The sequence below is a fragment of the Ostrinia nubilalis genome, chromosome 14, assembly GCF_963855985.1.
Source record: "Ostrinia nubilalis chromosome 14, ilOstNubi1.1, whole genome shotgun sequence".
NCBI classification, from domain to species: domain Eukaryota; kingdom Metazoa; phylum Arthropoda; class Insecta; order Lepidoptera; family Crambidae; genus Ostrinia; species Ostrinia nubilalis.
Window position 1 is genome coordinate 10,149,168 of NC_087101.1, and position 20,912 is coordinate 10,170,079.

A 20,912-nucleotide genomic window follows, 5' to 3' on the forward strand; every position below is an offset into this window, starting at 1 on the left:
GAAAACCCCACTTAACCCACTTGCTGCCGTAGGTATACAAACTCATGTATTTTTATGACGAAAAGAACAAAAAAAGAGAAGTTTTACTGCGACGCACGCGGCGCTTGATGGCAGTGACGGTGATAGTTGTCCAACACTGAACCGTCCCAGCTATAACACTGATAGGAGGGCGCTACTGTCAATACCAGCGTTGCCAGACGTCCCGATTTTGGAATCAAATTTAAATGTCCCGCGCGGGACAAGCTCGGTCCCGCTTTTCGGAGAGAGACACTCACTTCACCAGACTATTGTTTGAAACGCCATATTATTTTAAAGATTTTTTTTTATTTATTTCGATTTGTTCTTTTTTTTCTTTTTTTATTCTAAAGACGAATTTAAAATACATTTTCTATGGCTACTTTTGCTATCTATTGTCACGTAAACGTAATTTTAAGTCAAATAAAAAGATAAATATTTGAAAACCTTTGATTAAATACGTTTTTTTACTATGTCCCGCTTCTGACGGAAGAATCCCGCTATTTTCACTCAAAAAGTACCAAAGTCCCGTCTTGGCGAAAAAAAAAAAACTGGCAACGCTGGTCAATACTGAATTATTAGTTCCAAATTTTGCCACGTTGGACTACCATATAATTATGACATTTACAGGAGAGCGCTACTATCAATATAGATTTTTGACACTTTTTCAATGTCCTCATTTCACCTCAGAACCATTTCACCAAGCTTCATAGTTCGAACAAAGTGGAATAATCCATACCGTCGCCACGCGGCTACGACGCGACGCTTGATGGCGGTGACGGTGACGGGTCCACCCAGCAGGGAACACAGCTGCGGCGACGTGTCCGCGTACGACGTAAGACGGCGAGTTCTTACCGTCGCCGTCTAGAGGCCCCGACGGCGTCTAAAGAGGCTCACTGGAGTCTGAAGGCGCAGTGACGCCGCCCTTGGTTTGGGGCTGTGCATTAAGCGAGCAGAATGTCGAGCAGGAAACACGGACGAATGCTTGAAGCAAAACCCGATAGTGATGTCCCGCGTTCCCGACTCATATGGCTTACCGAGGGCCAAGTCTGTTTTTAAGTGGTCCTACCCTTCTAGCAGGGAGAACCCCACATAACCCACTAGCAGGTGGCAACTGGTGGGTATACTAATTCATGTATTTTCACTTCGATAACGGTGTTGACTGTCTAATTACTTACCCTCTTACTAATAAAAAGTTGTTGATGACTGTTTTAAAATGACATTTCCATACTAAACGTCACTTTAAAACACTGATCAACGAGCGTGTAAGTTTTATTAGTAAGGGGGTTAGTCTTTATATTGATTGAACTATTCCTAAATAAATAATAAATAATAATAAATAAATCTTTGGACAATTTCACACAGCGCCAGCTAGCCCCAAAGTAAGCAACTTTTTAATGCTTGTGTTATGGGTGCTAGCTTGACGGATACACTACTTATATACTTTTTTTTTTTTTTTTAAATACATACATATTATACATAGTAACACCCAGACCCGTCACAGAAATTAAAATTCATCATTTCAATTTCTGCCCGGCCGGGAATCGAACCCGGGACCTCTCGGCATAGTAGTCCGTTCTGAACCACTACACCAAACGGCCGACAAATTTAAAAAAAAAGAGGTTTTACCGTCGCCACGCGGCTACGATGCGACGCTTGATGGCGGTGACGGTGACGGGCCCACCCAGCAGGGAACAGAGCTGCGGCGACGTGTCCGCGTACGACGTCGTGAGCGGCGACACGTAGATCGGGTACCCGATGGGCTGGTCGCACGACGAGTTTATTATGTTCCGCAGGGCCTGTGGGGATATTGATCGTGAGAACGGCAGTAAGTGCTTGTTCACGTTGACTCGCGGGCGCGGTGACGAAATATCAAACATTATGTAGTGATTCCAAGTGTTCACGTACGAAACGCAGGTGCGGTCTAACTAGCGGGCAAGCTAGCGACTGGTGCGCGCGGAGCGCTCGCGGTAATTTCAACGCGTGAAGATGTTTGTGTGTGTTCATGTCAAACTAGCGGCGGCGCGCGCGTTTCACTCGCGACGTCAGGTAAGTTCAACCAGTTTGAACTTGTCGCTAGAAACGATAGTACGTCACACTCGCGCGAACGCCTGGTCGTCAATGTGAACACGAGCTCGCGACGTTTCCCGCGCCCGCGCCCGCCCCCGCGCCCGCGCGTACCTACGTGAACAAGCACTATCCTTAGTGCTTAGATAAACACTGATAAATGTTATACCTTTCGTAGGAATTATTCGGAGAGATACATAAAGGAACGTAAAGCTAAAGAAGAGTGAGAGGTGACGGGTTTACAACGGCGCACAGTAGTCGGCAAGCGGAAAAAAGTCCAAAATTGGAAGGTTCTAATTCATTAAAATTAATATAGTAGCCTTATTGTAGAATAGTTATGGGATCATAATCACAAAAAAAAATATCAATTAAACGTTATTTTAAAGGAAAATTATGCGTCATAAGTTGATCAAACACGAAATATTTATTTAAGCGTAGTTTCTACGCTCGGATGTCTACGAATGTATTTCTTAAGACATTGATGATATCAACAATATTTCTTTTTAATTGTCTTTTAGGAAGCATTATGTATTTACATTAAACTATATTTTGCAAATAACTGCTGTCGTCATGTCCTACTTGACCTATATAAAAGACACTCTTTTATATTCGAAATTATTGCTTTTCTTGGACCATAACTTTTTTGCCTTGTCGATCCTAGTGGAGATGTATGTATCAAAAGATTCCTTAGTCCTTCTAGTAACTAGCCTAATATAAATTAGCTGCTAATATCTGCTACCCTTGACATACGATTCATTTATCTAATGAGGTTAAGTGATTGGATATGACGAGACGGGGATGAGAGAGTAGGTACTCTCGGTGCAAATGAGGATATTATGAACATTCTTCTGGCTTCGTCTGATCCATTGATCAATAAATTTAGAAGTAAAATCAGCAAAAAATGTTTAGTTCTAAACCAAGAACTTTTAGACCTGATAAAAAAGTGACATTATTTGTTCGTAATTTCTGTTATGTATTTAAACATAGACATTGCACTATATAACGTTTTTTTTATCATTTTAAAGCAATATTATGAAAAGAAACATGACAACACTGAAAAATGTAATTATTTCCGCTCTCCCATACAAAACCGACCACTGTGCGGCGCGGCCAATTTGAATAACCAATCAGAAACGCGGCCGCAACAGCGTATTACACTTCAAAATTTCGACTGGTTCATCCAGTGTCTTAACTTCTTTAGTAGTTCCAATGGAAGAGCAGTCGCCCGGCATGCGAACGGTCGTGGGTTCGCTTCCCGCCTAAGGAATTTCAATTTTTTAAAGTTATTTATAACCAATCAGATTTCATACTATAAATTTCCATCAATCTGAATGAAATCTTATTGGTTATTTAAAACATTTAAAACTATTTTAACAGCCTGCGCAGGCATTCGCGGTTCAGTTTGATCACCCTGAAGCCTAGATGGCGCTTGTGGGTGATCATCCTTGAAGCTAACACTGCTACTACCCACCTGCTTAGCGTTCTGTATGGAGCCCCTCTCCGGGTTTCTGTTCCTGAGGTAGACCAGTTCCTGCTATCAATCGGTCTACAGCTCATACACTTGCAGATCAGATTGATCACCCTGAAGCCTAGATGGCGCTTGTGAGTGATCATCCTTGAAGCCAACACTTCTACCAGGCCTGTTCATCTCCGCGAGTTTACATCGAAAACAAAACACGCACGATGGCCCACCTACAGGATACTATTCGACAAGGCCTCACATACGAGCGAACATTGACTCACGCACGCGTATTCTTGTGTATGATGGAAGAAAATAAAGAAAATGGTGTACTAAATACTGTGCAGTATTTAACTGCCTAAATAATAATAAAAACACAGAATGTACTTTTTTAAGTTGCCTCAAGACACTGAGGACTGAGGAGAGGTAAATAAGTAGTTAATATTATTCATGATAATTCATGCTAAATCATGTAATTCCTCCGCCATTTTCCGCAGTTTGGCACCTCACGTCACATCATTTTACCGAAGTCAGCCCTATAGCTTCGGCGCAGTGCCGATCACTGACGTTTGTCAACAAAATGGTGCTTGACTCTTGAGATAAGCTAAATTACACCATATTGTTAATGACATTGAGCATACATTTTTTTAAATACCTTCGCAAAGTAAAACTTCTGTACGTAGTACTTATTATTATTCTGTGCTTCTACTACCCACCTGCTTAGCGTTCTGTATGGAGCCTCTCTCCGGGTTTCTGTTCCTGAGGTAGACCAGCTCCTGCTGCTGTCCAGCCCAGAGCCCACGCACGCATTCGCGGTTCAGTTTGATCACCCTGAAGCCTAGATGGCGCTTGTTCAGCATTATGATCTTGTAGTCGTCGTTGCCTTCGTCCATCACGTGCCTGGAGACAAAACACAAATGGTTCTTTAAGACTGACTCGTAAGACCATAGATATTTATAATTAGGCGCGCTGAAAACCGGTGTAATTTCATCTATACCATTGGTTCCCAAACATATTTGAGACGCGCCCCCTTTTGACCATACAAAATTTCCGCGCCCCCCCCCCCCCCCCTCCTCTAGTCAAGATTATTTACTGGTCGTATTGAGCAATCTCGAATGCATTCTCTCAGCGGTCGCAGGTTTTTTATACTTAAGTACACAGATGGCTCACGCCTTTAAAGGTCTTTGCGCCTCCCCTGGGGGGTACGCTCCCCACTTTGGGAACCAATGATCTATACTATTATAGTTCTAGCGCTTTTACTAAGGCAGTACCTGAGTTATGGGAGCGACACGGGAAGGTGTTTTTTGTTACGTCAAATGTCAGCGAGACTTCAGTTTGTATTCTGTCACGTCATAATATGTCAAAATCAACAGCCGCTCATATACCGCAGGCACTGCTTGAGTTAAGCTCTAGTACTATAGTTATTGTGATGTATATCAATAGCTTCTTCAGACGCGGGATTCCGCATAGTGCTGAATCTCTGAAATACTCCGGGAAGAAGTAGGTAGTATGCAGCCTAAAGGATTCCACAGACCAAACGCGGGTCAGAAGCAGTGCGGGTCAGTTGCAGCGCGACAGTAGGCATACTGAAGGCAGCGGCAGTTTCAAAGCAGTTGCAACGCGGGCGGTTGTAAAATAGAATATTAGTCGTAAACCGCTTTCAACGCGCTGTGCTGCACTGCTGCCGCCCTGCCTCCGGTGAGTCATGCTATGGCCGCCATAGTAACACAAAAGCGCGGGCCCGCGCTCGCGCCGCTTCTGTCCCGCTCCCGCGCCGTTAGGCAGTTGCAGTGCGGCGCGGTTGGAGCGCGGGCCCGCGTTCAAATTTGGTATGACACACTTCAAAGAGTTTCTTGTATTACAACTTGCGCGGGCCCGCATTCAAACAGCGCTGCTACTGCCCCGCGTTTGGTCTGCCGAAGCCTTATTATACCTATATTATATATATATATATATATTATATTATATATATACAGTGTGAGTCACGTTAAAGTGTACATATGAAAATATATGAAACTAGACCTATTTTTATCGATAAAAAAGAGGTCAAAAAATTTTTGAGATTTTTTTTAATTTTTTATAGAATTTTTTTTCTTCAAATTACTTATTGTAAAGAAAACGTAATAACTTTTAAACTAAGCGGTATATCCTGATAAAATAAAAACAGTAATAATGATAAATAACAGGCGATACTAAAAAATACATGAAATACCTAGAAAATGCCAATAAATAATAAAAAAATGATCTTTTTGAAAAAAATCTGCTTAAAAATTCGTATTTTTTTGGTTATTTGATAAATTTCTCCAAAAAATGCCCCTATAACAGGTGGTTTTTATTACTTTTTATTATTCTCTATCGTATTACTTTTGTAAAACCAAAAATCGCATGTCTCTATCCCTATCACAACGTTTGCAATAATCGTTTGAACTAAGCCTCTCCGGGCGCGCCATTCAACGCTTCGTTAACAACGAAACTGAAAGTGACTCTAGATTTGTAATTTGGATAAAGACAAGTTAGATTTTAAATAAAATAAAAGATTTCGAAGTAAAATAAGCATTTGAGTTAAAATTAAAATTGTCTCTACCTGTAGCGGAGAAAAATGTGGTGGCAGGCCTTTGTTTAAACGATCATAGCAAATGTTGTGATGGGGATAGAGATATGCGATTTTTAGTTTTACAAAAATAATACGATAGAGAATAATAAAAAGTAATAAAAACCATCTGTTATAGGGGCATTTTTTGGAGAAATTTATCAAATAACCAAAAAAATACGAATTTTTAAGCATATTTTTTTCAAAAAGTATCATTTTTTATTATTTGTTTGCATTTTTTGTGTATTTTATGTATTGTTTTAGTATTGCCTGTTATTTAGCATTATTACTGTTTTTATTTTATCAGGATATACCGCTTAGTTTAAAAGTTATTACGTTTTCTTTACAATAAGTAGGGTAAACCACCCAATTATTGGCACTTTAAGCAGCTACTTCACAAAACCGGTAAAATTCGCATGTAAAAATATGTTTTATCAAAGAAAAAAACATTTATATTGGTCTTTTAATCTTTGTAGAATATTATAAAGTACTTATCATTAATAAATTAAATCATTTATTCAATATAGTGTACCTTTTAAAAAAAATCCTCAAAATACCAGTTCCTGGCATAGCCAAACCTTTTATTGGCAGTGATAATTACCTATTATTGGCACTGTTCTCGCAAGACTGAAAAATAGCTGCTAGGTCTTATGTAGAGGTTTTAAAGAGATTCATGATAGAAATAAACAAAATAAAATCCTTTGTTATAAGAAAAGTAACATTTATTTGTATAGGAACATACCATATCAGTTCAAACGCTTATATTTAAATATGGTTTTAAACTTTCCATAAACACTTATTATCAAATCTTCTTTTCTCTTCACTATAAAATACTTTTTCTGCTACTGATTTTTATTTTATCCAGTCAACAAATAGCTGTTCTTCCTCGTCAGTTAAAATTGTGAGCGGACCGGGCTTAGAGCGATGATCAGGATGTTTCAATTTGAATTGTATAGTAGACCGTGGTACCACTTTCAAAGCCTTTCAAAGGCTTATTCCACTAATCCCGGGGATTAGTGAACTTTTTATTCATTAATCCCCGCTAACGCCAATGGAGCTTATAATGGGGATTAGGTAATGAACTAAAAAGTTCATTAATTCCCATTACTTTATTTTATTTTTCTTTATTCAGAAAACTACGTTAAAAAATAAAATACTAATGTAACAATCATGTACCTTCTATTTATTATTGGATAAGAACTCACTTATTGATTATTTTTATAATCAAATTAAATTATATTTAAGCCTGAATACAAAGCTATTAATTTACACCATTTTTATCTTGTTACATCTTGGCCCAAATTTGTATGTAATCATTTCCATCTTCTTTTAAATGATGAATGGGGAATAACGATTCAATATCCATAGTGCTTTTGGTTAATCAGGTAAGTGTAAAATTTGTTTAAGTATTTTAATCAGTCTTAAATTTAATTTAATTTGATAATAAAAATAATAAGTGAGTTCTTATCCAGTAATAAATAGAAGGTACCTGATTCTTACATTAGTATTTTATTTTTAACGTACTGGGGATTAATTAACTTTTTAGTTCATTAATCCCCATTATAAACTCCATTGGCGTTAACGGGGATTAATGAACAAAAAGTTCACTAATCCCCGTTGACAATCCCCGTCAACGGGGATTAGTGGAATACGACTTTGAAAGGCTTTGAAAGTGGCTTAAAAGATAATATTTTTTATTGGCATCTTTTTAACCAATGTTTGACACCCGTGCCAATAAATGGATTTTATATAATTGGCAGTGGGCCAACATTTGGATTGGTGTATCCAAAACGTTAGAAAATATTTTAAATGAAATTTAAACTCAATTTTGAGACAAACAAGGTATAATTTTTAATAAACTCAAATTATTTTAAATACCCTTTTATTGGCATGTGTGCCAATAAAATGGATAAACAGATTTTACGCATACCAAATGTTGGCACACCACAAATAATTAAAAGTTGGCGGTTAAATTATAAAATAATGTTTTAAAAAGGCAGTTAATATATTCAATAATGAGAAAAAATGATTATGTATAAGAACAACAAGGTAGATTTGCATTTTTTTCAAAGATTATAATAGCTCTTACCTTAGTAAAAAACGAATATTTCGATTGTTTTTTTCGCTTAGGTCCCGGTTTGTCAAACAAATGGTTGATGCGCCGCGATGTTTGAAAAAATAAAAAACGTGTGTAGCCAGTTGAGTAATAAATGATATTACTCTACAATTTCTACTAAAAAATATAAGGTTTGGCTACAAACAACCTTAATTTTCTTAAAAAACTGGAGCATGCCAATAAATTGGTAGAGTGCCAATGATTGGGTGGTTTACCCTAATTGGAAGAAAAAAAATTCTATAAAAAATAAAAAATAAATTTCAAAAAATTTTTGACCTCTTTTTTGTCGATAAAAATAGGTCTAGTTTCATCTATTTTCATATGTACACTTTAACGTGACTCACACTGTATAATATATTTCACCGGGACACCATTGCGGCGCAACCAGTCGCCGGCTACCAACTTAATGTATGCAGCTGGTTGAGCCGCCATGGTGTCCCGGTGAAATATAGCCCTAAGTGTTACACGTAAGACTGACCTCAATGCCAGCAAATGCGGCGCGCCCCTGAGCACATTGTAGCGCCACGCCGGCGCCGCCTCGTGGCAGATTACGAGGCGCTGCGCGTGCGACGATATGGCCGCGTACAGCGCTGAACTGCTGCAGTACTCCTCGGGGAACATGAAGTGGTCCTGGGGATAAGAGAATCTTCAAAACAAAACACCAATGTCAGGGCCCTTTCCCATGGTTATCCATTTTTGCGGGATTCTGCAACTGCATTACTGGATTTATGTTTCCACACGCGCGGCAGTATCCCCTTTTCTGCGGTACGGGTGTTTGGAAAAAAAAATATGCAGGAAGCTGTAGTGAGAACACTTCTATGAAACAATCTTTGTAATTAAACTGGATCCTCTTTTTTACTGGTCCAGTTTAATGACAACACCGAATTTGAAGGGATTTATTTTATACGAGACACTGCAAACGAGATATTCGAGTGAATTTTTACTACAGTACCAGCAAAACAGGATGTTTCCGTGGAAAAGAGCCTTCACAAGTAATAAGCACAGCAAAATAACTATTGATTTTTCTGCCTGTTACGTTTTCACGCCTGGCCAGCTAAATTGGATTTATGGGTAGATTTATTTCATTGACATTTAAAAAAAATATTTGAGCATCCGAGATGTTTTCATTAGATGGTGAAAATACAGTTTAAATGTTTGTGGGGAATCCCAGGTTTTTGTGTACACCTGGACGACACTCAACGCACCAAACACTTATCGATTTGAAGTATAGATAGTCATCAATGTAATTTCAGTCGTTGCGCAGTTACTTTATTGATTTTATTATTTATCTCCAGCGATAATACTACGACAAAACGTAGAGGTGGAAATAATACTAGTATGTTTATACAAAGAAGGATTGCGATAAAAAATGACTAATTCATTGATAACGTTAAGTGCAAGGTAGTATCTATGGTTAGAGAATCACCGCATTAAATATTGAATGTAATCACTATTATTTTACGCCGCTACTTAAGCTTTAACACACATTAAATGCACATTATTATCTAACACGGTGTGGTTTAAAACTAGCATTTGCAGTGTTTCAGTTGTTAGTTTTTACGTTAACGCGAACTACGAAGGCGGTCAAAGTGAGTAAATTGTTTATTATTACATTCATAAAAACTTTTCATAATTTTGTCATGTCATCGGTTTTTATTTACTTCAGTATTTAATTACATAACCCACTATCTTGTTTCAATGAGTAAGGCTAGGCTAGAATTTTGTTTAGTATTATTTAAAATTGAATGCAAACTAAATATACAACTTGGCTTTACAGGTCGACTGAGAAATGTAAGGTAACTTCCTTACTTTCATCATGAATTTCTATGACGACCCCAATGCATTTCAAAAATTTTTATCCGACAAAAGGTTAATTGATGACATTTATAATTCGATAAAACAAAAAGACAAAGGTGTAGCTGTTGTGACGGCTCTCGAAATATTGATGAAAACAAAAAAACTTCCCGTGATAAGGAATGATCCCAAACATGAGGGTGTATCAATACATTTCCGGAAGCTTGGTGACAAAGCCTGTGAGGAGGAAGATTACAAGAAGGCATTATATTTCTATAACGCGGCACTACGTAGAGCACCAAAAAATTCCAATGCTTTACTGGAAGCATACTTTGGCAGATCCAGTCTCTTGTTCCATACTAAAAATAACTACTGGCCAAATTGCTCGATTGATATTGATATTTGTCTTGCGCTTGACAACGGCGCCTATGAGTCAAGACTTAAAGAAATGAAAGCCGAATGTCTATTTGATAAACATTTACTAGAGTACGGTAACCCTTCACGGAATACGTTTATCGAAAATTTCTTTACAATTCAAGGAAAAACACAAAAACAAGTGCCAAGTGTGAGTGCGGCAGTTGATTTCATCATCAAAGATGGGCGGACCAAAATCATCGCCCAAAAAAACATTCCCCTAGGAACACTGGTCGCACTTGAAACTGCGTATGTTGGACTTTTGAATCCAGAAAATCAAATCAGGGCTTGTCATTACTGTCATGCGTTCTCGTTAAATTTGATTCCATGTGACAACTGTAACTACGCGTTATTCTGCAACGAGGAATGTAAAAGGCTTTGCTATGAGGAGTATCATGACGTAGAATGCCATATTATTCACGTGTTTCATGTATTATGTGCTCACAATTTACTATACTGGTTGTCTGTAAAAGCAGCAATAAAACTAAAGAAAAAATGCACCTGGGAGGAATTCAAAATTATATCCTCACACTTAGGGGTGAAAAAGATGAATTCCAGTTTAATAAATGAAGTATATGATTTAAACAACAAACTATCTATTTTGAACGTCAATACTGACAAGCATTTCGTTTTTGGAACGACTTATAATGCGATTTTTATTTATGCAACCATCATTCATTATTTAGAAAGCGTGCCATCTTTTTTTCCTAGTGGTGAAGAAAAAGCTGACGCTATACGGTCCCTGGGTAGGGTATTGCTTCATTTAAATATGACAATGGGGACTGTAGCTATAGAAACTTCACTTGTCAACAGTACCGCTCATGACAAAATAACAAATGTCCCGGAGAAAAATGTTGGTGTGTTTTCATTTACAAGTAAACTGAAGCATAGCTGCGATTCTAATTTGTATGTGGTTGGGCTAAACAACAAAGTAGCTCTAATTGCATTGAAACCAATCAAGCCCGGAGACGAGTTAACAATATCACACGTGTAAGTATACTCTAAAAAATTTAATTGAATCATACTTCATACAATAAAATTGTTTTTGTTTGTGTTGACGGATGGATGTTTAAACTACTGAATAATTATTGTTAATTTTACATCAGAATAACATGTGGACTGTAATTTAAAACGATATTGAGTTAATTGGCCAAATAATAATGAAACAGCGAGCCAAAGCTAGTGAAGTGTCTTTTAAACTAGGTACCGAACGTTTTTATTTGGTTTCAGGGGTCACTGGTATGAGCATACGTACAAAAACCGTACGTTGCACCTGTTTACCAAAACACAAATAAGGTGCCAGTGTGTTGTCTGTGTGGAATGGGGAGAGAAAAATTTGCGAAATGCAAAAATGAACAACCAGCAAAAAAAATCATACAACAATTTTAATTTCTTAAAAGCACAATTGTTTTTGGAATTCGCTGGCACGAATAGGAGAACAGAAACGCTATATAAAGAATCTTGTAGCTGCCTCACTGCATTCAGTGATCAACCAAACACCAAAGAGCATTACGAACTTTTTCAAGATTTTAAAGAGGCAATAGAATATTTGAAATGTATAGCTACCAACAATAAAACGCTTTTAGAACCATTTCGTTACCGTGGAACCTACATTTAACTACACTCAACATCAAATAAATCGCACCTCCCGCAACAAGCACTTTCAAACGTATGCATCCCCACTTGCCACCAATATTGGCACCATTTAAAAGCCTAGTTCTAAGCTTCATTTCATTAAAGGAAAGGTTTTTACCCCAAAAATGTGTCTTTAGAAGGATCCAGAGTCACTTCTTCAAAAAATAGGCTATTACGCTTGAGCCAACTTTTATGGCTATAAAACTGTTAAGTTGGGATTAATCGGTATCCATCTGTTAAAGAGGACACGTGTGATCATTATTTGGTTTTATAACCATAAAATTTGGTCTAAGTGATCCCAGAGGTGAGCCCAAAGTGAGGTCTCTTTTCAAGTCACATTTATGGTATATGATAATCATTTATTTAGAAATTAAATGTGTTTTTCTTTAAGGATATTTATTGGGCTTTCAAATAATACCAATATTGTTGGGGCACCATGATTATGTCAGAAGAAAATCTTTAAAGTTCGCGTCGCGGAAGGTGCGGTTTATTTGATGTTGAGTGTAGTATCCAATTATCGCTTTGTGAAGCGAAATCGATGTCATGCATTAAGATATTCTTATTTATCAACAAATTTTATATAATTTTACATAACACGAATTTTATAATATAACAGTTAGTTGTCAAAGCAACTTGTTAAATATTAACTAAATATTGTCTTATTATTAATTTCATTTTATGAAATAAATATTGAGAAAATTAATTGTGCTTAAATTTTTTTTTGATAATATTACTTGTACAAGTGTTTACAAGAACAAAGTTCGTAAAACTACCAATAGATGGCGCTGTGCTTACTTAGCTCTCGCAAGTGAAGTATTCGGAGGGCCCTTTATATAGTAAAATCTGTTTGTATGAAATCGACTATCTTTGGAACAATATACCGTTGTTTGCGAAGTTGGCTTTTATTTAGCCTAGCATTCCCTCGACTGGACCTGGGGTGTGTACATGGTCCTTCGAGCTCCGGTAAGGTGTGCCAGACCTCATCCGGATGGGAAAGCCGTTCTGACGGTGACGCGAATTTTGGAGCATTAAGGCGGTGTGTGGTGCATTGGAGGTGCCTAGCTGGTGGTGCCTGTCTGGAGGAGCAGCACCCTGAGGAGTTGGAGCTGCTGCAGCAGGGGTCCGAGCTTGGTGGCGAATCCGGCTTTGGACTTCGGGACGGTGCTGGTGATGATGCTGGTGGGGAGGTGCCGTCAGGAGCCAGTTCAGGTGCCAGAAAAGGACAACTGACCAGTGACGTCACGCGCGAGTGAGTGACAAGGACAAAAACTGTGAGTGTTGAATTATTTTCTTATTGGTCGAGTCAAGCAAAATTGAACTCTATAACTTCGTGGTAAATAACTTTAAAAACTTGGAAGTGCTATTAATATACGATACGTAGTGAAGTGAATTGGAAACGCGAATTTGAACCTTATTTGTTTGGAAGAATAAACTTTGAAGATTTAGTTATAATTTGAAGATCATTGGGACTTTGAAAATTTGTGTGCATGTTTAGTATTAACTTAGTCTAATTTTAAGAAAAATTTGTTCCGACGGGGAACCTATGCCCGATTTTGGTTAGATTTTTATTGAAAAAACACTTAGAAATATTTTAGTAATTTTTAACATAGTAAAGTTTTAATGTGTTTTAGACTTAGAAAATTTTACACTTGTCTTTGATAGAAGGTATAGTTTGATGGTGTAAGTTTAAGTTTCTGGAGTTTCAAACCCCGTTATTTTAAAGGTTTATTAATTGCATTTGTTTATAATATTAATTATTAAACATGGATTCGGAAATTAATTTGCAAGTGGATACTTATGATAAAATTTATAAAGCTAAAAAGAATTATAATAAATCTCCTAAAGAGCGAATAACAGAGGCTTATTGTAAAACAAGATTGGAATCATTAGAGGAATTATGGACTGAGTTTGCGAAAAATCATAGGTCACTTATTAGAAAATATGGTGCCGCATTAAAATCTCATGAATATTCACAGAAGGATGTTTATGATTTAGCAGAGGAGATATACACTGATTATAAAACCGAGCTTAGGTCTACTATAGAGTCATTTTCGAAATCAAAATCTGCTAGAACTGAAGTTAGTGAGAAACATCATGATTCTAAAACTGAATCATTTAAGTAACCTAAAATAGTTATTCCTAATTTTTCTGGGCAATACACGGAATGGATCACATTCCGAGATTTGTTTATCTCGTTAATTCATAATAACTCGAAATTAGATAACGTACAAAAGATGCACTATTTGAAAAGTTCACTCACTGGCGAAGCTGAGCAGTTACTCAGGCAGATTCCGATATCTGAAGCTAATTACGATCGTTGTTGGACTCAGTTGAAATCGAGGTACGATAATAAGCGCTATTTATCTCATTATATTTTGAAACGATTGCTTAGCCAAAAGAATATAGTAAACGAATCTGCGACGGCTTTAAAAGAATTAATTGATACCACCAACGATTGCTTGAGCGGGTTAGCTAATTTGGGTATAGACATTAGGAATTGGGACATAATTATTATACATATTTTATGTTTGAAACTGGATGCCGAATCGAGAAAACAGTGGGAGTTTAATATTACACAAAGTACTCCATCTGAGGAATTACCTAAGTACGAACAATTTACTGAGTTTTTAACGAACAGATACAGAGCACTAGAGTTTTTAGACAACAAAGTAGTTTCAAATAGATATCAGTCACATAACAATTTCAATGCAAATAATAATATTGTCAAATTTAAAGCTATGCATACTTCTACTGGAATTCAATGTGTATTTTGTTCAGAGGCTCACAAGTTGAGTGCTTGTAGAAGATTTTCGAATGAAACTGTGGACCATCGTCGTAATTTCATTCAATCAAACAGTTTGTGTTACAATTGTTTAGGTTCAAATCATGGTGCGAAGACTTGTCTCGTTAGTCAAAAGTGTAAAATATGCCATCGTAAACATCACACACTACTACATCCAAAAAATGCAGAGAACGCGCAGTCTAATGTTGTTAAGGTTGAGTCAGAGGGAAAAGATAGTCCACCAAAGGGGCCTTATGAGGCAGGTAAATCAAATAAAACATCAACTGTAGTTTCATGTAACGTCTCGACAGGTAATGTAAAACAAGTATTGTTAGCGACGGCGCTAATCAATACTGAGTCGAGAAATGGAAACAACTACATGTTGAGAGCCTTATTAGATCAAGGTTCTCAAGGAAACTTCGTTACAGAATCGGCTGTAAATGATTTGAAATTGAGAAAAACACCAATTCATGGTAAGATTTTGGGAGTGCGTGGAGATAAAGGATTAGTCTCAAAAGCGAAAGTGACCATAAAGGTTAAATCTAGGTTAGACCCTAATTGGAGTGTCACAGTGAATGCGTACGTTCTGAAATCTATTACTTCTTTCCTCCCTAGTAGGAAAATAGATCAATTAGATTACTCAGAATTCCAAGGCATAGAACTCGCTGACCCAGAATACAACCGACCCAATAAAATAGACATATTATTGGGTGCGGAAGTATTTAGTCAGATAATCCAAGAAGGTATACGAAAGGGATCAAATGGAACGCTCCTTGCTCAATCCACGAGCTTGGGTTGGATTTTATCGGGATCAGTGAAACTACCAAATTATCAAAACGCAGAAACATTATCGTTGCATTGCCAGTTACAAGAAAGCGATGAACTGTTGAAAAAGTTTTGGGAGTTGGAAAATAGCATGAGTCTCACAAAGGAACAAAAGTACACAGAAGAAGAAAGAAAATGTGAAGAATTTTATGTTAAAACAACTACTAGAGATAAAGAAGGAAGGTACATCGTGAAATTGCCTTTTAAGACAGAAAACCCAGAGTGCAAAAGAGGAGAGACGAGAAGTATAGCTGTGCAAAGATTAAAAGGGCTGGAAAAAAGATTCGAAAAAGATAACAAATTCAAAGAAAGTTATAAGGCTGTAATAAATGAGTATTTGGAAATGGGACACATGATCGAAGTAATGGAACCAGACTTGGAAAGAGAAGAATCAGTATATTTACCACACCACGCAGTTGTTCGAGAGGACAAGGATACTACTAAGCTCAGAGTAGTATTTAATGCCTCTCAGGTAGGAAAAAATGGGGTATCACTGAATGAAAACCTCATGGTGGGACCAACCATTCAGCCAGACTTGAGACATTTAGTGATGAAGTGGAGACTGTCGTACATTTGTCTTACAGCAGATATTGTTAAAATGTATCGGCAAATAAAGGTACACGAAGATGACACTAACTTTCAAAGATTGGTATGGAGAAATAACCCTAATGAGGCAATAAAAGATTTCAAACTTGTTAGAGTGACTTTCGGTACTGCTTCAGCTCCATTTTTAGCAGTTCGAACGCTTCAGCAAGTGGCAAAGGATGAAGGTCTTAATTATCCTTTAGCGGTGGATAAAGTTAGAGAAAACTTCTACATGGATGACATGATGAGCGGTTGTGAATCTGTAACAGAAGGAATAGAATTATATACACAAATGAAAAGTTTACTAAATAAAGCGGGATTCAGATTACAGAAGTGGGCGAGTAATGACGAAGAATTGTTAAAAATGATTAAGAGCAGGGAAAATGAACAGGAAAACGGGAAGGAAAAAGAGGAATGTAAGGATGGGATAACAATAAAAATGGATGAAGTAATAAAAATTTTGGGACTTACCTGGGAACGGCACAGTGATCATTTTCGATATAAAGTTGATCTTCCAGAACTGCTACCACCTATTACTAAAAGAAAAATAATAGCAGATATATCACGCCTATTCGATCCCTTAGGTTGGGTTACACCATGTATAATCATAGCAAAGGTGTTGATACAAAAGCTGTGGATAGCGGGGATTGATTGGGATGATGAAGCACCTAGTAAAATACTGCAGGAATGGTGTACTTACCGGGAAGACCTGAAAAGCATAAGCGAAGTGAAGATTCCTAGATGGCTTGGAACGAGATTAAATGACGTCAAGAGGGAACTCCATGGGTTCTGCGACGCCTCGAAGGTGGCATACGCCGCTGTGGTATACATCCGAACTATTGATGCGGAAGGGAATATCCATGTGTCGTTGGTAACAGCAAAATCTAAAGTGGCACCTATCAAACAAGTGTCTATACCAAGGCTGGAATTATGCGGAGCTGTAGAGCTTACACGATTAATGCTGGAGACGTCTAAGGTTCTAAATATTGAACATACAAACCTGCATGCATGGACAGATTCCACAATAGTTTTAGCCTGGTTAAACAGCTTGCCCAGCCGATGGAAGGTATTTGTAGCCAATCGCGTCTCTGAAATAATTACCAACTTAAATCCTAATCAGTGGTCACACGTAAGTACTCAGGAAAATCCAGCAGACTACGCATCCAGGGGAGTTACACCTTCAGAGCTGAAAAATAAATCACTGTGGTTAAATGGTCCGGAGTTTTTGATGACTAAAAATATAAATTACAAAAAACCTACAGAATTAACAACCGAAATAGAAGCCATCAAAGTTCACAACATAACAACTGAAGAAGATTTCTTCGAAAGATTTTCGAAACTGAGAAGATTAATAAGAGTAACAGCATACTGTCGAAGATTTTTACAAATGAAGAAGCCGAAATCTGAAAGAAAAGACAATGAGTATTTAACTACAAAGGAAATGGAAAAGGCGTTAGAAGTTTGCATAATAAGAGATCAAAAAATTAAATTTGAAGAAGAAATTGAAGCTATAAAAAAGAATATTCCAATTAAAAACAATTCATTAAAATCTCTAAATCCATTTATAGATGAAACAAATTTACTAAGAGTCGGTGGGAGATTAGAAAAATCTCATATGGCATCAAGTCGTAAGCATCCAATTGTCATGGCAAAGAGCTCTAAACTCACGGCCTTGCTGATTGCAGACGCTCATCATCAGACGTTACATGGCGGGCCGCAGTTAACATTGAATTACTTACAGAACAAGTACTACATTATTGGAGCTAAACAATTAGTTAAAACCCATGTGAGAAAATGTGTTGATTGCGTGAAGAATAAAGGTCAGACTTACCAACAATTAATGGGACAGCTACCTGCAGTGAGGGTCACACCGGCTCGCCCTTTTTTACGAAGTGGAGTGGACTTTGCAGGTCCGATCCAAATCCGCACTACAAGGGGTCGGGGTTATAAGTCCTATAAAGGATACATATGTTTGTTCGTATGTATGGCGACCAAAGCCGTACATGTGGAGGCGGTCAGCGAACTTACATCGCATGGCTTTCTTCAAGCTTTTAAAAGATTCGTCGCCCGTAGAGGTCCTTGCTCAGATATTTGGAGTGACAATGGCACGAACTTTGTGGGAGCAGCAGCAGAAATACAAAAGCTCTTCTCCAATGAGAAAGACAGTATCCTTCCAGAAATAGCTGAACAATTGGCCAACAACAATACAACCTGGCATTTTATCCCACCTCACGCGCCCAACTTCGGTGGACTATGGGAGGCTGGAATTAAATCCGTTAAGTTCCACCTCAAACGAGTCATTGGCAATTCTACCTTGACATACGAAGAAATGTCGACAGTGTTAGTACAGGTCGAAGCTTGCCTAAATTCGAGGCCTTTATCTAAGCTGGACGGAGATCAGGAAAATGAAGTGTTAACTCCAGGACATTTTCTTGTGGGTGAACCTCTAGTCACAGCACCAGATCGAAATTACGAGAACTCAAATATAGGCTCACTTAGACGATGGCAGTACACTCAACGTATGACTCAAGAATTCTGGCGTAAGTGGTCTAAAGAATATTTGAACCAATTCTTCCACAGATATAAATGGGCCACACAAGCCCCACAACCTAAAGTAGGAGACATAGTGTTGATTAAAGAGGATGGTCTTCCACCATGCAGATGGTTTTATGGTAAAATTGTGGATGAACATTCAGGTCAAGATGGAATTACGAGGGTGGTCACAGTAAAGAGCAAAAACTCTTTGATAAAACGCCCTACAAATAAAATATGTGTTTTACCTGTAAGTGACTGAACTTACATTTATTATTTAAGTTTTCTGTTTATATCTTAAACTTGTTTTTTTGTTTTTCGGTTTATATTACTTTGTAATTGTTTTATTTTGTAAGCCCAGCAAAGATAAATTTCTATTTTAGCGCGACATTTTGACAAGGTATTTTTTTAATTTCTTTTATAAGGACAATTATATCAATTTGTCCTTGGCGGGCAGTTAATGTACAAGTGTTTACAAGAACAAAGTTCGTAAAACTACCAATAGATGGCGCTGTGCTTACTTAGCTCTCGCAAGTGAAGTATTCGGAGGGCCCTTTATATAGTAAAATCTGTTTGTATGAAATCGACTATCTTTGGAACAATATACCGTTGTTTGCGAAGTTGGCTTTTATTTAGCCTAGCATTCCCTCGACTGGACCTGGGGTGTGTACATTACTTTTGCAATTTAACTTTGATATTATAGTGTCAAAATAAGTGATGTGCGGCGGGGGTGACCCTTGGACCGCATCAATACAAAATGTTCATACGTGATGCGGGCTGAGTTCACTTTGATTGACCTGACCGCGGACCGCAACCAGTGTGACAAAAACTAACCTTTTAACAGTCAAAATAATCAAATTCATTGTTTTTGGACAATACGAGCGAGTAAGCTTCAAAATAAGGTGGGAAGTAGTATATTCCCACTTCGGTATAAAGTTTAAGCGGTATCTCCCCACTGACCTGGTGTAGCTTGAGAGATATGGGGATGGCAGGCGCGAGCGAATAATGTTCAAAATATGAAGGGAAATATATTCCCACTTCAGTATAAAGTTTTATGGGGTGTCTCCCCACTAACCTGGTGCAGTTTAAGAGCCATGCGGATGGCAGACGCGAGCGAATAAGTAACAAAATGTGGTGGGAAATATATTCCCACTTCGGTATTAAGTTTTAAGGGGCGTCTCCCCACTAACCTGGTGCAGTTTAAGAGCCATGCGGATGGCGGGCGCCAGCACGGAATGCAGCAGCGACATGTCGGTGAACACCCACTCGTCGCGCGCGCACGTGATGCGGAAGTCGCCTTTGAACAGCGAGTGCAGCCCGTAAAGGAAAAACTCGACGCTGCAAAGAATAGTAAAAAAGTAGCAGGTATGAAAAAAAAAAACAGTCCAAGGTAGAGTTGCCACGAATAGTGATTTGGCCGAATACCGAATACCGAATATTCGGCAATGCTGTCGGCCGAAGCGCCGAATATTCGGCGGCCGAATATTCGGCACAAAGTACATGCTAGTCGAGCGCGTAAATAATAATACGACAGGTTGCGACCTGTCTCCATCGCGCGCGGGCGGTGTGAGGCTATTTGACTGTTTCATTCAATGAGGGTTTTCGCGATTGGAAAATCCGCCAGATGACAATACGTAGACGCGAGGTCCAAATGCTGCATGATTGGTTATTTTTCACAGATATGGATTAGAGTAGATACAGCAAGTTGATCGTCAAAGCGTGCCATTCCGATATGTCCAAATGGACATACATGGTCGAGTGATGTTCATGTAATCCGATTACAATAATCGGTTACGATGATTTTACGAGGACAGTAGTACGAACACGGTAGAAAGAAGAAATTATTTACGGATTGAGAATTGTAATTACAGCACAAGTAACAAATAATTAATTAGAATAAAGTAGCAGTAGAAGAAGTATAAAGTAGCATTGTTTTTAATACATATCCTGCGATGTACTCTTAAGAGTTAAAACCATGGTCCCTGTATGTGGTGCACTCATACCGATCCCAAGGAACCGTACTTACTCATAACAATAAGACACACACTGATCCATGTATTCATGCACTTGACAAATTTATGTCTTAAAACGCTGGTAG

General features: G+C 38.0%; 1 protein-coding gene and 1 long non-coding RNA gene across 2 annotated transcripts in view; one reads left to right on the forward strand and one right to left on the reverse strand.

Moving 5' to 3' along the window:
* Window positions 1-20,912, reverse strand: part of LOC135078325 (pecanex-like protein 1) — a 64,223-nt gene that overhangs the window by 12,193 nt on the left and 31,118 nt on the right. The window contains exons 15-18 of the mRNA XM_063972924.1: window positions 20,005-20,152; window positions 8,726-8,877; window positions 4,258-4,441; window positions 1,645-1,814 (exon numbers count right to left, since the gene is read on the reverse strand). Of these exons, the coding sequence (XP_063828994.1) occupies window positions 1,645-1,814; window positions 4,258-4,441; window positions 8,726-8,877; window positions 20,005-20,152 (654 nt within the window). The remainder of the gene's footprint in view (window positions 1-1,644; window positions 1,815-4,257; window positions 4,442-8,725; window positions 8,878-20,004; window positions 20,153-20,912) is intronic.
* On the forward strand, window positions 9,692-12,043 carry LOC135078124 (uncharacterized). Its single transcript, XR_010258568.1, has 3 exons — window positions 9,692-9,836; window positions 10,025-11,445; window positions 11,686-12,043. It is a non-coding gene; the product is annotated as an uncharacterized LOC135078124 (long non-coding RNA).